Genomic DNA, 13,731 nt, shown 5'->3' on the forward strand with positions numbered 1-13,731 from the left:
GCCGCAGCGGCGAGCGTGAGGTGCCGGCGGTTGGTGCGGTGCGGGAGATGTGCGCGGCGAGAGAAGGGCGCTGGGGCCGGAGGCGGCGGGCGCTGCTGCTGTGCTGCGTGTTGGTGGCGGCGTGGGAGGCGGCGTGGGGGCAGCTGCGCTACTCGGTGCCCGAGGAGCTGCCCAAGGGCTCGTTCGTGGGCGACGTGGCCAAGGACCTGGCGCTGGAGCTGGCGGCGCTCCGTGCCCGCGGCGCCCGAGTTGTGTCCCAAGGCAGGACGCAATACTTCGCTCTGAACGCCAACAGCGGACACTTAGTGACGGCCGATAGGATAGACAGGGAGCAGCTGTGCAAGTTGCTGGAGAAATGCGTGCTACGCTGCGATCTGATCGTGGACGGCGAGATGAAGGTGTATGCAATCGAAGTGGACATCACTGACATTAATGACAACACGCCCAGCTTTCGGGATGCAGAAGTTGAACTCAGAATGAACGAGATTACAGCTCCTGGGTCACCGTTTCTGTTATCTATGGCTCATGACCCGGACGTGGGCTCGAATTCTCTGCAGAGCTACGCGTTGAGCGGCGATGAACACTTCTCGCTGTCCGTGCAGGCGGGAGCCGACGGCGAGAAGCATCCCGAGCTGGTGCTGACCAAGGCGCTGGACCGGGAGGAGGCGGCGTTTCACGAGCTGCTGCTGACGGCGAGCGACGGCGGCGAGCCAGCGCGGACGGGCACGGCGCGCATCCGCGTTGTTGTGCTGGACGCCAACGACAACGCGCCCGCCTTCAGCCAGGCTGTGTATACCGTGCGAGTGCCCGAGGACGTGCCCGTGGGCTCCACGCTGCTCAGCGTCACCGCCACCGACCCCGACGAAGGAATCTACGGTGAAGTGACGTACTCCATTAAGGTAGCAATAGAAACAGCACTGGAAATCTTTCAGCAGGATCCCGAAACTGGAGCGATCAGGCTTCTGAAGAACCTGAACTTCGAGGAAGGAAGCACTTACGAGATTATCGTTCAGGCACAAGATGGTGGTGGTCTTTTCGACACGGCGAAGGTATCGATCTCGGTGACGGACGTGAACGACAACGCGCCCGAGATTTCGGTGCGGTCGGCGCTGAGCGAGATCTCGGAGGACGCGGCGCCGGGGACGGTGGTGGCCCTGGTGCACGTGCAGGACCGCGACTCGGGCGGCAACGGGGAGGTGCGGTGCAGCCTCGGCGAGGGCGTCCCGTTCCGGCTGGAGCGGGCGCTGGACGACTACTACAGCGTGGTGACGGCGCGGGAGCTGGACCGCGAGCAGGCGTCGGAGTACAACGTGACGGTGCGGGCGGCGGACGGCGGGTCGCCGGCGCTGCGGAGCAGCGCGGTGCTGGCGCTGCGGGTGCTGGACGTGAACGACAACGCGCCGGTGTTCGCGGAGGCGCGCTACAGCGCCCGGCTGCCCGAGAACAACGCCGAGGGCGCGCTGGTGCTGACGGTGCGCGCGTCGGACGCGGACTGGGGGCAGAACGCGCGCGTGCGCTACCGGCTGCGGGAGGGGCGGCTGCGGGGCGCGCCGCTCTCGTCCTACGTGTCGGTGCAGGCGGAGACGGGCGCGCTGTACGCGCTGCGCTCCTTCGACTACGAGGAGGTGCGCGAGCTGGAGCTGTGGGTGCGGGCGGAGGACGGCGGCGCGCCGCCGCTCAGCAGCAACGTGTCGGTGCGGCTGCTGATCGCGGACGAGAACGACAACGCGCCGCAGGTGCTGTACCCGCCGGCGCCGGGCTCGGGCTCGGGCGCGGGCGCGGGCGCGGTCTCGGGCTGGGCGGGCGTGGAGCTGGCGCCGCGCTCGGCCGAGCCCGGCGCGCTGGTGGCCAAGGTGGTGGCGGTGGACGCGGACGCGGGGCAGAACGCGTGGCTGTCGTACGAGCTGGCCAAGGCGACGGAGCCGGGGCTGTTCCGCGTGGGGCTGCACAGCGGCGAGGTGCGCACGGCGCGCTCGCCAATGGCCCGCGACGCGGCCCGCCACAGCCTGGTGGTGCTGGTCAAGGACCGCGGCCGGCCGGCGCTGTCGGCCACGGCCACGCTGACGGTGGTGCTGGCCGAGAGCGTGGCCGAGCTGCTCTCGGAGCTGGGCAGCGCCGCGGCGCCGGCCGAGCCCGCCGGCAGCCTGACGCGCTGGCTGGTGCTGGCCGTGGCGGCCGTGTCCTGCCTCTTCCTCGCCTTCCTGCTGCTGCTGCTGGCGCTGCGCCTCCGCCGCTGGCGCCGCTCGCGGCTGCCGCCGCCGCCCAGCGGAACCTTGCGCGGCGTCCCGGCCTCGCACTTCGTGGGCATCGACGGCGTACGCGCCTTCCTGCGCTCCTACTCTCACGACATCTCGCTCACCGCCGACTCGCGCAAGAGCCAGCTGCGCTGCGCGCCCGGCAGCTGCTGCGACACGCTCCCGGCCCGCCCGCCGCCCGACGAGCCCGCGCCGCTGCGCGGGGAACACGCTGCCGCCCAGCGCGCCGCCGACACCGACGCCCTCACGGTGAGTGTTCACACCACGGCCTATCCCGCCTCCCGGCTCCCTCCCTCCCCTTCCACCTCTCGCACGGGGCTTTGCCTCTTTACCCTGTCGCTTTTTCCCTTTCTTCTCCTCTATCCTCATTCGCTCAGCAATTTGTTGTTAGCCAGCCTGAATTGCAGATTCCTGTTACGTTCTCTAATTGGCAGTGTAATGGACTGTGTAGTACTGCACGGCATGTCAATATTATCTTCCTACGTATTGTTTAGTGTTTGCACTTTCATTGCAGCTTTTCATTTTTTACTCCAATCTGCTCAGACCTCTAGCAACCAGAATGTAAGTGTTGAGAAGAGGGGGTGAAAGGCTGGTCTTAAGTCTAGGAAATAGGTTAGTGTGGCCTTTGGGGGGAAGAGTATGATTTTATTTCTTACGTCGTGCTAAGGCCTGGGCTATTTACACTATGATCCTCATTTCCCTGTCATTAGAGGTAACGATTGTCCTCTGGAAATGAAGTTCTCACCCAAATAGTATGTGGAACAGTTCTTTATTGCTGAAATTCCATTTAATCCCAGTGTGAAACTTCATTTATGCATCTCTAGTTTCCTGCATCCCTCTAATATAAAGTTCTTTCCTTGTGATGTTTGTGTGTTGAGGCCTATATTTCCTGGATGTCTGTGGTACATGTTTTCTTTTTTGGGACAGCGCTCTAACATTTGGACATACAAATATTGTATTACAGGAAATTCTTCTTTCTTTTGACATGTTAACAATCAGCTCCATACAAATTTTTCTCTGTGATGAAAAGGGAAGAGGAAGATTGAACAAGATGTGATATGAATTCTCAGAAGCCATAACTTTTTAAACAGGCCATGAGAAGAGGCTTAATCTTATGATCTCTTTATTTCTGTGTGCTTCTGACAATGAGCTTGATTTGAGTGCCACCTTACACTTTGCATTAATGGCCAGGTTGGATTACATCCCAATAGCACAGGTGCTGGGTGTGTCAGATGAGTTGGTCTTGAAACAGAAGTTTAATGACCCTCTGTTGAATTTCTGTTTTTTAAACTCTTCAAAACTTCTCTTCATTATGATACAGTGAGTGAAGAAATGTCCTTGCATCCACCCCTGACCAGGCCTTTTTACACGTGGTAGGGAATGGGCTAGGCTACTTGTCCTTTGAAGCTGTTTGTTATCAACAGATATTGAAGACAATCATAGCAGTAAGATTTGGGAATGGCTTGGGGTTGCCACGTGTGAAGAATTTGTGTAGGACAGAAGATTGCTTGAATGTTGACCTCACAGGAATGTATGATACTTCGCTATAAGGTAATTGCTATGGTAAGAGCCACTTTGTTGGTTCATCACTTGTCCATTTCACTTTATTGCTAAAGGTTAATCAAATCTGCAGTGTGGAGACCACCTGACTTGAAAGTTTACATCAGTCAGGAAAAGGACTTGGATATGCTTATGTTTCAGCTGTCACTGAAGGATATGCTATATGGTTAACAGAATGAATACTGCCAAATAGTATTTTAGCTGAGATATTTTACAGATGGTATTGTTAGAAAGATTATCATGATGGAAAGAGACAAGCAAAATGGAAAATGCTCACCTGTGTCCTAGGTTCAGAGTAGGAAACTCCAAACTAGCAGTCTCCAGAAAAGACATCTTTCCCCAGTGGTGGTCAGCCCTTAAATGAGGTCTAGGATAGGTGGAGCCAGACTCCACCCCCTCCGGGTCACACAAGTGAAATGCTTTCTCCTGTGCTCCCGTGGCTGATTCAGTGCTTGTCTCAGGTGATCTATCAGTAGCTCCAGTCATGATTCTACAGTTCCCATATGCATGCTCTTGCTAGGAACTGACATACTGCTTTATATTGGATGATGCAAGGAAATGTTGTGAATGCCAATCCAGGATGGTGAGTGTCTGCATTTGAATGTGGACAGCGGGTGGATCAGCAGTGATACTGGATGGATTATGTTTACATAGTGGGGGCCAATACTTGTAGTGTGTATGCACCATTTTTTTCCCAGTTTCAACATCTTGCATGATAATGGTAATCCTCTGATGACAAAATGTGTCTCTGTGCATAGAATGGTAATGCATATCTCTAGTAACTTACATATCTTCCCTGAAGCCTCTCCTGTACCTAGGTGTAACATTGTGATGTAGAGTTTCTTCACAGTAGTAATTCTATTTATACGCCTTTGTTCTCAGGGTGGCTGTGTTCCATGTTCCCTACATTCTGAACAGGGAATTTGCATTTGGAAATGTTACGGCTGTACTGCAGAAACTCCTGACCTTCCTTGAGCAAATCTCAACAAACACAAATAAAGAATGGTTTGTGTGACAGTACTGAAGCTGAATCCCTCATGGCTTGGGTTGTTAGCATAGTATGGCTGGGTTGAGTTTGGACTTGATGATTTTGAAGCTCTATTCCAACCTGAGCAATTCTATGATTCTGTAATTCTACAGTTTCCTGAAATGATTTGAAAAAGTTTCTGTATTAACTCTTCTTCGTTGAAAGTTTCATATTCATAGAAGATGAGCAGTAGAGCTGGGAACTTTGTGAGAAGCAGTGAAGTTTTCCTAAATTAAAACCTCAACTGTGTATTTCAGGGGAAGTGTTCAGGTCTTTACCTGCACCTTAAAAACTCATTGGATTCCAGATATTTTCGGATTGAATCTTTGTGTTCACAGAAGAGACCATAGAATGCTTCCATGTGCTGCTTTACTGATAATAACATTTCCTGGCCTTATGTCCATATTCATAAGCTGAATTTGAAAAGGAAGCCAAAATGGTCTTGTATTTTTAGTAATGTGTTATCTGTTCATGTACTTTGTTCATGTAAGCTGCTATCTGGGTATTTCAGGAGAGTCAGAGCTGGTGTGGAATGTATGAGATTTGTGGGTAACTCTTTGCTCTCTTCCTTTTTTTTTATTTCTCTGCTCTACACGTAAACTTTAAAAGACTGGAAGGTCCATTAGAATAGTGGAAAGACGAGGGTCGTTCCTGTACTTTGAATGTGTAGAGTTGTCAAGGCTAAGACTTGGATATAATTCTCTTTCAAACTGTCAGTGAATGAAATGCTCTTGGTATTTTCTGACATTACAGTAGGAATATGGATAACATCCGTGGTGCTGACCAAGTCTGAGATTTCTGAGTGCAGTGTGTGAGAGGTTAGCTTATAGTTTGGAAAAGTGTTGGGTCCAGAAGGTGCTGTTGGGTCTCTGGAGAGCAAGCCTTCTTGTCTGGATTTGCTTTCACACCTGGTGCCTGTGCCATTTCTGCAATTATTCTTGTCTCTTTGTCCTTGGAGGCAGCATTGGTTCTCCAAGATTCATGTATTTGGCAAAAGCTGTGCATGTAGACTAGGTCTGAGAAGTGAAAGAGACTGAATACAACTGGAGGCACTGACTTCTTTGATGCTGAAGGCAAAAAAAGCAGAAGAGTGGTGAGGGGAAAGATGTCCCCTGAAAAAACTGATTGAGGGCCATGCATGTCTCTGATGGGGCTTGGAATCCTTAACACCAAGAGCCAGTGTTTTCTTCTGGTGAACGAGTAGGTTTCTGGTCAGAAATAGGAGTGAAATGAAAGCAAAGCCAGCATTTTCAACTGTTCCTGTCTCAAAATGTTCAAACATACAAGAGGGACCTGATGGGTGCAGACTGCCCAGCCAAAGAATGGAAAAAATGATTTCTCTTTCACTTTTCTGTAGGTGCTGACTTGTACATGTCTTGGTTCTTTGGAGTCTAGAGATTATTCTTCTTTCAACAGAGGCATAGAGATCACAGGGAGTACAGGAGCAAAAGGCTGCCCTTGAATCAAAAAGATTGATTTGTCAGCAGCCTACTTGGCTGTACCCTGTTTTGATTACTAGTACTGAGTCAAAGTCAGTACCTATTTCACTAAGCCCCTTTCTTTCAACACCATGGCAATTGTGAATGACAGTCTTGTTTGTAAGAGACTTCAACCTCTACCACAAGATGTAAAATCATGATACACAAAGAAGTAACTTGAATTTTCATTGAATTGCAAGTGTTCATTCTAAGGTAAAGTTGTGTTAATGCCACCATGCACCACACTAGTGTACTTCACATGAACAGCTGGTTCTTTATACATAGAATCAGAAATACTTTAAATGACTGAAATACTGCTTTGCAGGAAGGAGTTCAGAGAAACATTCAATCCACTGATGAAGATGTAGCTTCAATTTACAGTGTCAGCAAGTACTCTAAGAGGCAATTTTGGAAGCAGACTTGCGTCAATGCACCACAGTTGTTCCACTGATATGGGACAGATGGAGATTTTTAATATTTAGAGTCAGAAAGAAATGAAATGGCTGAACTGCTGCTTTAAAATAATGAGTTTATGCATAATACAGCCAAGCTCTTCAAGCCATTGACGTGTTCAAGAAGCAGAAGAAGGCCGTTAAGCACTGCATACACCCATGAGCTTCATAGTGCTGTGGATTGCTGGCTACACTGGAACATGGTGCCAATCAGTGCTTCTGGCCAACGGCCCCCAGCTCTTCTGGGCACCCCTCAGTACTTGGAGGAAAGGAGATGCTGGGTAAAAATCTGAGGGTTCGAGGAACTGCAGACTCTTCATCCATCCTGGCCAGGAGTAAAAGAAAGACTGTTCAAACGGCAGAGGCAGCGGCGGCGCTCGGTGGAGCCGTGCGTGCAGTGCCGGGCGGCGGCTGCGGGCGCCGCTGTTCACCGCGGAGGAGAGAAAGGAGCGGAGCGCTGCAGCCAGCCCCGCCCGCTGCGGCCCGGCTCGCTCGCTCGCTCTCTCGCTGTGTGGGCGTCCGGAAGGGCTGCGAGCGGCCCCGCGGTGCTGCGGTGAAGCGGAGGGTCGGTGGGAGCGCTCGGCGGCGGCCGAGAGGAGAGAAGGAGCCGGAGAAGAAGGCGAGACGGAAGCGGGAGCAGAATCAGGAGGCGGAGCGGCGCCGGAGCGGCGAGCGTGAGGTGCCGGCGGTTGGTGCGGTGCGGGAGATGTGCGCGGCGAGAGAAGGGCGCTGGGGCCGGAGGCGGCGGGCGCTGCTGCTGTGCTGCGTGTTGGTGGCGGCGTGGGAGGCGGCGTGGGGGCAGCTGCGCTACTCGGTGCCCGAGGAGCTGCCCAAGGGCTCGTTCGTGGGCGACGTGGCCAAGGACCTGGCGCTGGAGCTGGCGGCGCTGCGCGCCCGCGGCGCCCGAGTTGTGTCCCAAGGCAGGACGCAGTACTTCGCTCTGAACGCCAATAGTGGACACTTGGTGACGGCCGACAGAATAGACAGGGAGCAGCTTTGCCGGCTGCTGCAGAAATGCGTGCTACGCTGCGAGCTGATCGTGGAGGGAGAGATGAAGGTGCATGCAGTCGAAGTGGAAATCACGGATATAAATGATCACGCCCCAGCCTTCGGTGAAGCAGAAAAAGAACTGAGAATGAGTGAAACCACACTAGCGGGATCTCGTTTTGCCCTGAGTATGGCTCACGACCCGGACGTGGGCTCGAATTCTCTGCAGAGCTACGCGTTGAGCGGCGATGAACACTTCTCGCTGTCCGTGCAGGCGGGAGCCGACGGCGAGAAGCGTCCCGAGCTGGTGCTGACCAAGGCGCTGGACCGGGAGGAGGCGGCGTTTCACGAGCTGCTGCTGACGGCGAGCGACGGCGGCGAGCCGGCGCGGACGGGCACGGCACGCATCCGCGTGGCTGTGTTGGACGCCAACGACAACGCGCCCGCCTTCAGCCAGGCGGTGTACGCCGTGCGTGTGCCCGAGGACGTGCCCGTGGGCTCCATGCTGCTTAGGGTAACCGCCACCGACCCCGACGACGGAATCAATGCTGAAGTGAAATATACACTGCGAAAAATTACAAATGTTGCAGTAGAATACTTCCAGCTACAGAAGGACACAGGAGCTATTACACTGCTGAAGAACCTGGATTTCGAGGAAGGTGACTTCTACGAACTGGAATTACAGGCACAAGACGGCGGTGGTCTTTTCGACACGGCGAAGGTATCGATCTCGGTGACGGACGTGAACGACAACGCGCCCGAGATTTCGGTGCGGTCGGCGCTGAGCGAGATCTCGGAGGACGCGGCGCCGGGGACGGTGGTGGCCCTGGTGCACGTGCAGGACCGCGACTCGGGCGGCAACGGGGAGGTGCGGTGCAGCCTCGGCGAGGGCGTCCCGTTCCGGCTGGAGCGGGCGCTGGACGACTACTACAGCGTGGTGACGGCGCGGGAGCTGGACCGCGAGCAGGCGTCGGAGTACAACGTGACGGTGCGGGCGGCGGACGGCGGGTCGCCGGCGCTGCGGAGCAGCGCGGTGCTGGCGCTGCGGGTGCTGGACGTGAACGACAACGCGCCGGTGTTCGCGGAGGCGCGCTACAGCGCCCGGCTGCCCGAGAACAACGCCGAGGGCGCGCTGGTGCTGACGGTGCGCGCGTCGGACGCGGACTGGGGGCAGAACGCGCGCGTGCGCTACCGGCTGCGGGAGGGGCGGCTGCGGGGCGCGCCGCTCTCGTCCTACGTGTCGGTGCAGGCGGAGACGGGCGCGCTGTACGCGCTGCGCTCCTTCGACTACGAGGAGGTGCGCGAGCTGGAGCTGTGGGTGCGGGCGGAGGACGGCGGCGCGCCGCCGCTCAGCAGCAACGTGTCGGTGCGGCTGCTGATCGCGGACGAGAACGACAACGCGCCGCAGGTGCTGTACCCGCCGGCGCCGGGCTCGGGCTCGGGCGCGGGCGCGGTCTCGGGCTGGGCGGGCGTGGAGCTGGCGCCGCGCTCGGCCGAGCCCGGCGCGCTGGTGGCCAAGGTGGTGGCGGTGGACGCGGACGCGGGGCAGAACGCGTGGCTGTCGTACGAGCTGGCCAAGGCGACGGAGCCGGGGCTGTTCCGCGTGGGGCTGCACAGCGGCGAGGTGCGCACGGCGCGCTCGCCAATGGCCCGCGACGCGGCCCGCCACAGCCTGGTGGTGCTGGTCAAGGACCGCGGCCGGCCGGCGCTGTCGGCCACGGCCACGCTGACGGTGGTGCTGGCCGAGAGCGTGGCCGAGCTGCTCTCGGAGCTGGGCAGCGCCGCGGCGCCGGCCGAGCCCGCCGGCAGCCTGACGCGCTGGCTGGTGCTGGCCGTGGCGGCCGTGTCCTGCCTCTTCCTCGCCTTCCTGCTGCTGCTGCTGGCGCTGCGCCTCCGCCGCTGGCGCCGCTCGCGGCTGCCGCCGCCGCCCAGCGGAACCTTGCGCGGCGTCCCGGCCTCGCACTTCGTGGGCATCGACGGCGTCCGCGCCTTCCTGCGCTCCTACTCTCACGACATCTCGCTCACCGCCGACTCGCGCAAGAGCCAGCTGCGCTGCGCGCCCGGCAGCTGCTGCGACACGCTCCCGGCCCGTCCGCCGCCCGACGAACCCGCACTGCTGCGCGGGGAACACGCTGCCGCCCAGCGCGCCTCCGACACCGATGCCCTCACGGTGAGTGCTTCGACAGCGTCAGATCCCGCCTCCCGGCTCCCTCCCTCCCCTTCGGTCTCTCGTAGGGGCTTTGCCTCTTTACTCTGTCGCTTTTTCCCTTTCCTCTCCTCTGTCCTCATTCGTTGATCTGTTTACCATTAGCGGGCCTGAATTATAGATTCTTGCTACGCTCTCTAATTGGCATTGTAAAGGACTGTGCAGTACTGCACGGCATGTCAATATTTTCTTCCTACGTATTGTTTAGTGTTCCCTTCCTCCCTGCCCGTTTCTTGCACGGGGCTTTGGCTCTCCTTTGCAGCACTTTTGTCTCTGCACTCTTCTTGCAGAGTTCTTTTACTCGCGTGGATGTTGGTAGTACAAGCTTCCTTCCCCTTTCGCTATATTCTGCAGGAATTAGCACTTCAGATTCCAAGTTTGCATAGTCTTTTCCTCCTAACTTTCTCAATATCCCTTCAACTTTTTCAGTTCTCTGTAGTATGTCGTTTTATAATTAGGTCTTTTGTATCAATACACCTAACGGTGGTAGCACTGTGCTTGATTAATTCTTTGAGTGTAAAGTGAAAAGGACCATCAGAAGCAAATGTTACAGTAGTTTTAAATAAACGAATACGAACTCTGAAGATGGGAGCTCCAGGAAGAGATCCTTCCTCAGTGGCGCTTAGCATTTAAATGAAGTTTACGAGGGTTTGGAGCATCCCCTTCCGGCCGCAAGCATGAATTGCTGTCACCCGTGTTCCCATTGCTGACCGCGTCTTTCCTTCAGGTGCTCAGTCATTGGTTCAGGCCGTGAATCAGCAATGCCCATACAGATGAGTGGTTCATTTTTTTACTATTTCGATTCACCTGTCATCACAATTAAACACCATCTTTACAAAAGGTAGTCTTTATCGATTGCTTTGGAATGATTTATGTGAATGTCTTGTGAGGAAAGTAGGGAATGTGTTTTGCTGTTTAATATTCTTCTATTTCCTTAGGACCTGGTAACAATACATTTCCTCATGTCTTTGCATACACTTTCCATAGTAACTGCCACGTTAGAGATTTATCATTTTATTTTCTAGTTTCAATATGGTTGAGCAGGTCTATGAGAGATGTCTCTGCAGTGACAATGCTGCTCACCACTTGCGTAGATTCAACATTTTTGGCTTGTTTCCTTTCAAATTCTAAAGGCAGAACTCAGTGTGGTTGATAACCCTTTCAAGACTGGAACATCATTTGTAAACGTGCAATGGGGGAGGTGTTTCCATACATCTTGAATATTTAAAGCTGTCAATAGGAAGAATTCTGTATTGTTCGATTTCTGTAAAAGGTCATTGAAAGAAACGTTGCCTCTGAACAGGGTTATGTCTAATGGTTCTAATGTTGAACGTTCAAGTAAATTCTGTGAATGTTCAGAGATGAGAGTGTTTTCGAGCTGGGAAATAGGTGATAAGTGCGGCTTAGAGAGGATACAGTTTAATTTCATACGTGGTCGTGTGCCTTTTACAATGAAATCCTCATTTTCTTGTAATTAGAGGCAGCGACAGACCCCTGAAAATGAAAATATCACACAAATTGTATGTGGAACAATTCTTTATAGCTGTAATGGGTTAAAATCCCAGCGTGAAACCTTATTTATGCATCTTTCGTTTCTAACTCTCTTAACCCCCTTAAGCACACACCCTTCACTCGGTGAGTGCTCCGACTGTGGCAGATCCCGGCTCCCTCCCTCCCTGTCCGTTTCTCGCCAGTGTCTTTAACTCTTTACCCTATCGCTTTTCCCCTTTCCTCTCACCTATCCTCATTCACTCAGACGTTTGCTGTTAACGCTCCTAATTTGCAAAGTGCTGTTATGCGCTCTAATGGGTATTCTTAAGAACGGAGCAGTACTGTAGGACGTGTGGAGATGTTCTTATCTCCTTCTTTGAAGTGTTTTTTTCTTTCATTGACGCCTTAATGTTCGTTCTTTGTCTGCACGCAGATGTAGCTAGGGTCTTTAGCTCTTACCGGTGTCGCGTTTCGCCTCTCCGCTCTTCTTCCACGGTCCTTTTACACTCAGGCTGTTGCCAGCGGAAATGTTATCGTGTTCTCAAATCCGTCAGATATTTACTCCCGACCTCCTTAATTTGCGCAGATTTTTCCTCCTGATATTCGCAGTGTGGCTTGAGCTTGTTTCGTTCTCAGACTGTAGAATTCCTTTTTATTTTTTAGGTATTCTGTGTCAGTATACAATTCTTATTGCTAGCGATGTGCTTGATCAATGTGCTTGATGAATCAAATGAGCAAATCCGCCTGTGGAAGTATCAGTTTCCCTGTTATCGCAATCAAACACCATCTTTACAGTTGGTAGTGATTTCCAATTCCTTTGGGATGCTGTGTGTGAATGTCTTGTGAGGAAAGCAGGAAATGTGTCTTGCTGTTTTTCCGTATTCTATGGCCTGATGACCTGATGAAATAGATCTGGGGGTATCTTTGCTAATACTTACTGTGGCATCTGCCATGTTAGATTTTTGACATTTTAATGTCTAGTTTCATTATGGTTGGGCAGATCCAAGAGTGATGTCTCTGCAGTGACAATGCTGTTCACTACTTTGGTAGGTTTAGCCATTTAGTCCTATTTATTTTTCAATTCTGAAGACAGACTTCACTGTTGTTGATAACCCTCTCAAGTCTGGAGTATCGTTTATAAATGTGCCATGAGGGAGCTGTTTCCACACATGCTTTGAGTGTTTAAAGCTGTCAGTTTGAAGAATTTAATAGTCTTATGTCTCTGTAAAATGTCACTGAATGAAACATTGTTCATGATCAAGGTAGTGCCAAATGCTGTTACTGTTGTTCTTGTTGGTGTCGAACACAGGATACTGGCTGTCAGTGTGATTTTGAGAAAGTTACGATTCAATTTGATATCCTGGTGCTAACGTCTGTGCCATTCACACTACAATACTCATTTCCCTGCCATTAGCTGTAGCAATAGGCCCTATGAAATGAAGACTTTACGCAAATTGTTTGTGGAAAAAATCTTCATAGCTGGAATGGCATGTAAACCCAGTGTGAAAACTCATTTATCCATCTCTAGTTTCCTGTATCCCTGTGATGTATGTTTCTTTCATTCTGATTTTCATGTGTTTAGGCCTGTACTTTGAGGATGGTTGTGGCTTGTGTTTTCCCTTTCTGCCAATTGTAATGCTATAAGGGGACAGAATGTACCATGTTACTAGTGGAGTGGCAAAATCTTTGTCCACAGCAAATGAGAAGGAGCACAAATGCAGCAGCTACTGACACAGAAAAGAAGGAAAGGAGCTGCCTACCTCTAGAAGGCCTCAGGTAAGCAGGGATCTCCAGCAAGAGATGCCCTTGCCTCCAGTGCTTAACCTTAAATGGGAATGGGTGGATCATGCTTTCATGGCTTGTATTTACTTAGGTACATTGCATGCATCTGGGCTTCCCTGAGTTGGCCCTGCCTTCCCACCAAGTGCTCAATCACAGGTTCAGTCTGTGACAGCGTTTCTGCTACACCAGTGCTCCTACATTGGGAAATACAAGTCTTGTATTACAGGAAATAATTCCTTCCTTTGACATGGTCTTAGTCAGCTCAAGACAAAGTTTTCTTCTCGAGGAAAAAGGATGCAGAAGTTTGAAGTGAATATGTAATAGTTTCTCAGAAGCTTATCTTCCAAACTAGGACCAGGAGAAGAGACATAAACATAGGGTTTCTTTATTTCTGTGAGCTTCCAACAAATAGCTTGCTTGTACTGCCACCGTACATTCTGCATTGTTGACACGGCTGGAGAACTTCCCAATAGCACAGGTGCTGATTGTGTTG

General features: G+C 52.8%; 2 protein-coding genes across 2 annotated transcripts; both read left to right on the forward strand.

The window, feature by feature from the left end:
• The first annotated feature begins 47 nt into the window (after positions 1-47).
• On the forward strand, positions 48-2,840 carry LOC136047754 (protocadherin gamma-A2-like). The gene is made up of 2 exons (XM_065735047.1): positions 48-2,690; positions 2,799-2,840. The coding sequence occupies exons 1-2, from the start codon at positions 48-50 to the stop codon at positions 2,838-2,840; spliced, it is 2,685 nt and encodes an 894-aa protein (XP_065591119.1).
• Positions 2,841-7,478: 4,638 nt separating this feature from the next.
• On the forward strand, positions 7,479-11,895 carry LOC136047755 (protocadherin gamma-A2-like). Its single transcript, XM_065735049.1, is given in 3 exon segments — positions 7,479-10,008; positions 10,011-10,129; positions 11,890-11,895. Coding segments are annotated over 3 exon segments (2,655 nt in total).
• Positions 11,896-13,731: the final 1,836 nt, after the last annotated feature.

The sequence above is a fragment of the Cyrtonyx montezumae genome, unplaced genomic scaffold (assembly GCF_038088225.1).
Source record: "Cyrtonyx montezumae isolate F1298 unplaced genomic scaffold, pur_monq_1.0 scaffold_18, whole genome shotgun sequence".
Classification (NCBI taxonomy): Eukaryota; Metazoa; Chordata; class Aves; order Galliformes; family Odontophoridae; genus Cyrtonyx; species Cyrtonyx montezumae.

Bases quoted from the DNA above. Each gene is read 5' to 3' on its own strand.
- LOC136047754 (XM_065735047.1), top strand. From the start codon at position 48: ATGTGCGCGGCGAGAGAAGGGCGCTGGGGCCGGAGGCGGCGGGCGCTG. The intron at 2,691-2,798 runs GTAATGGACTGT...CAATCTGCTCAG, and splicing joins TACGTTCTCTAATTGGCAGT to ACCTCTAGCAACCAGAATGT.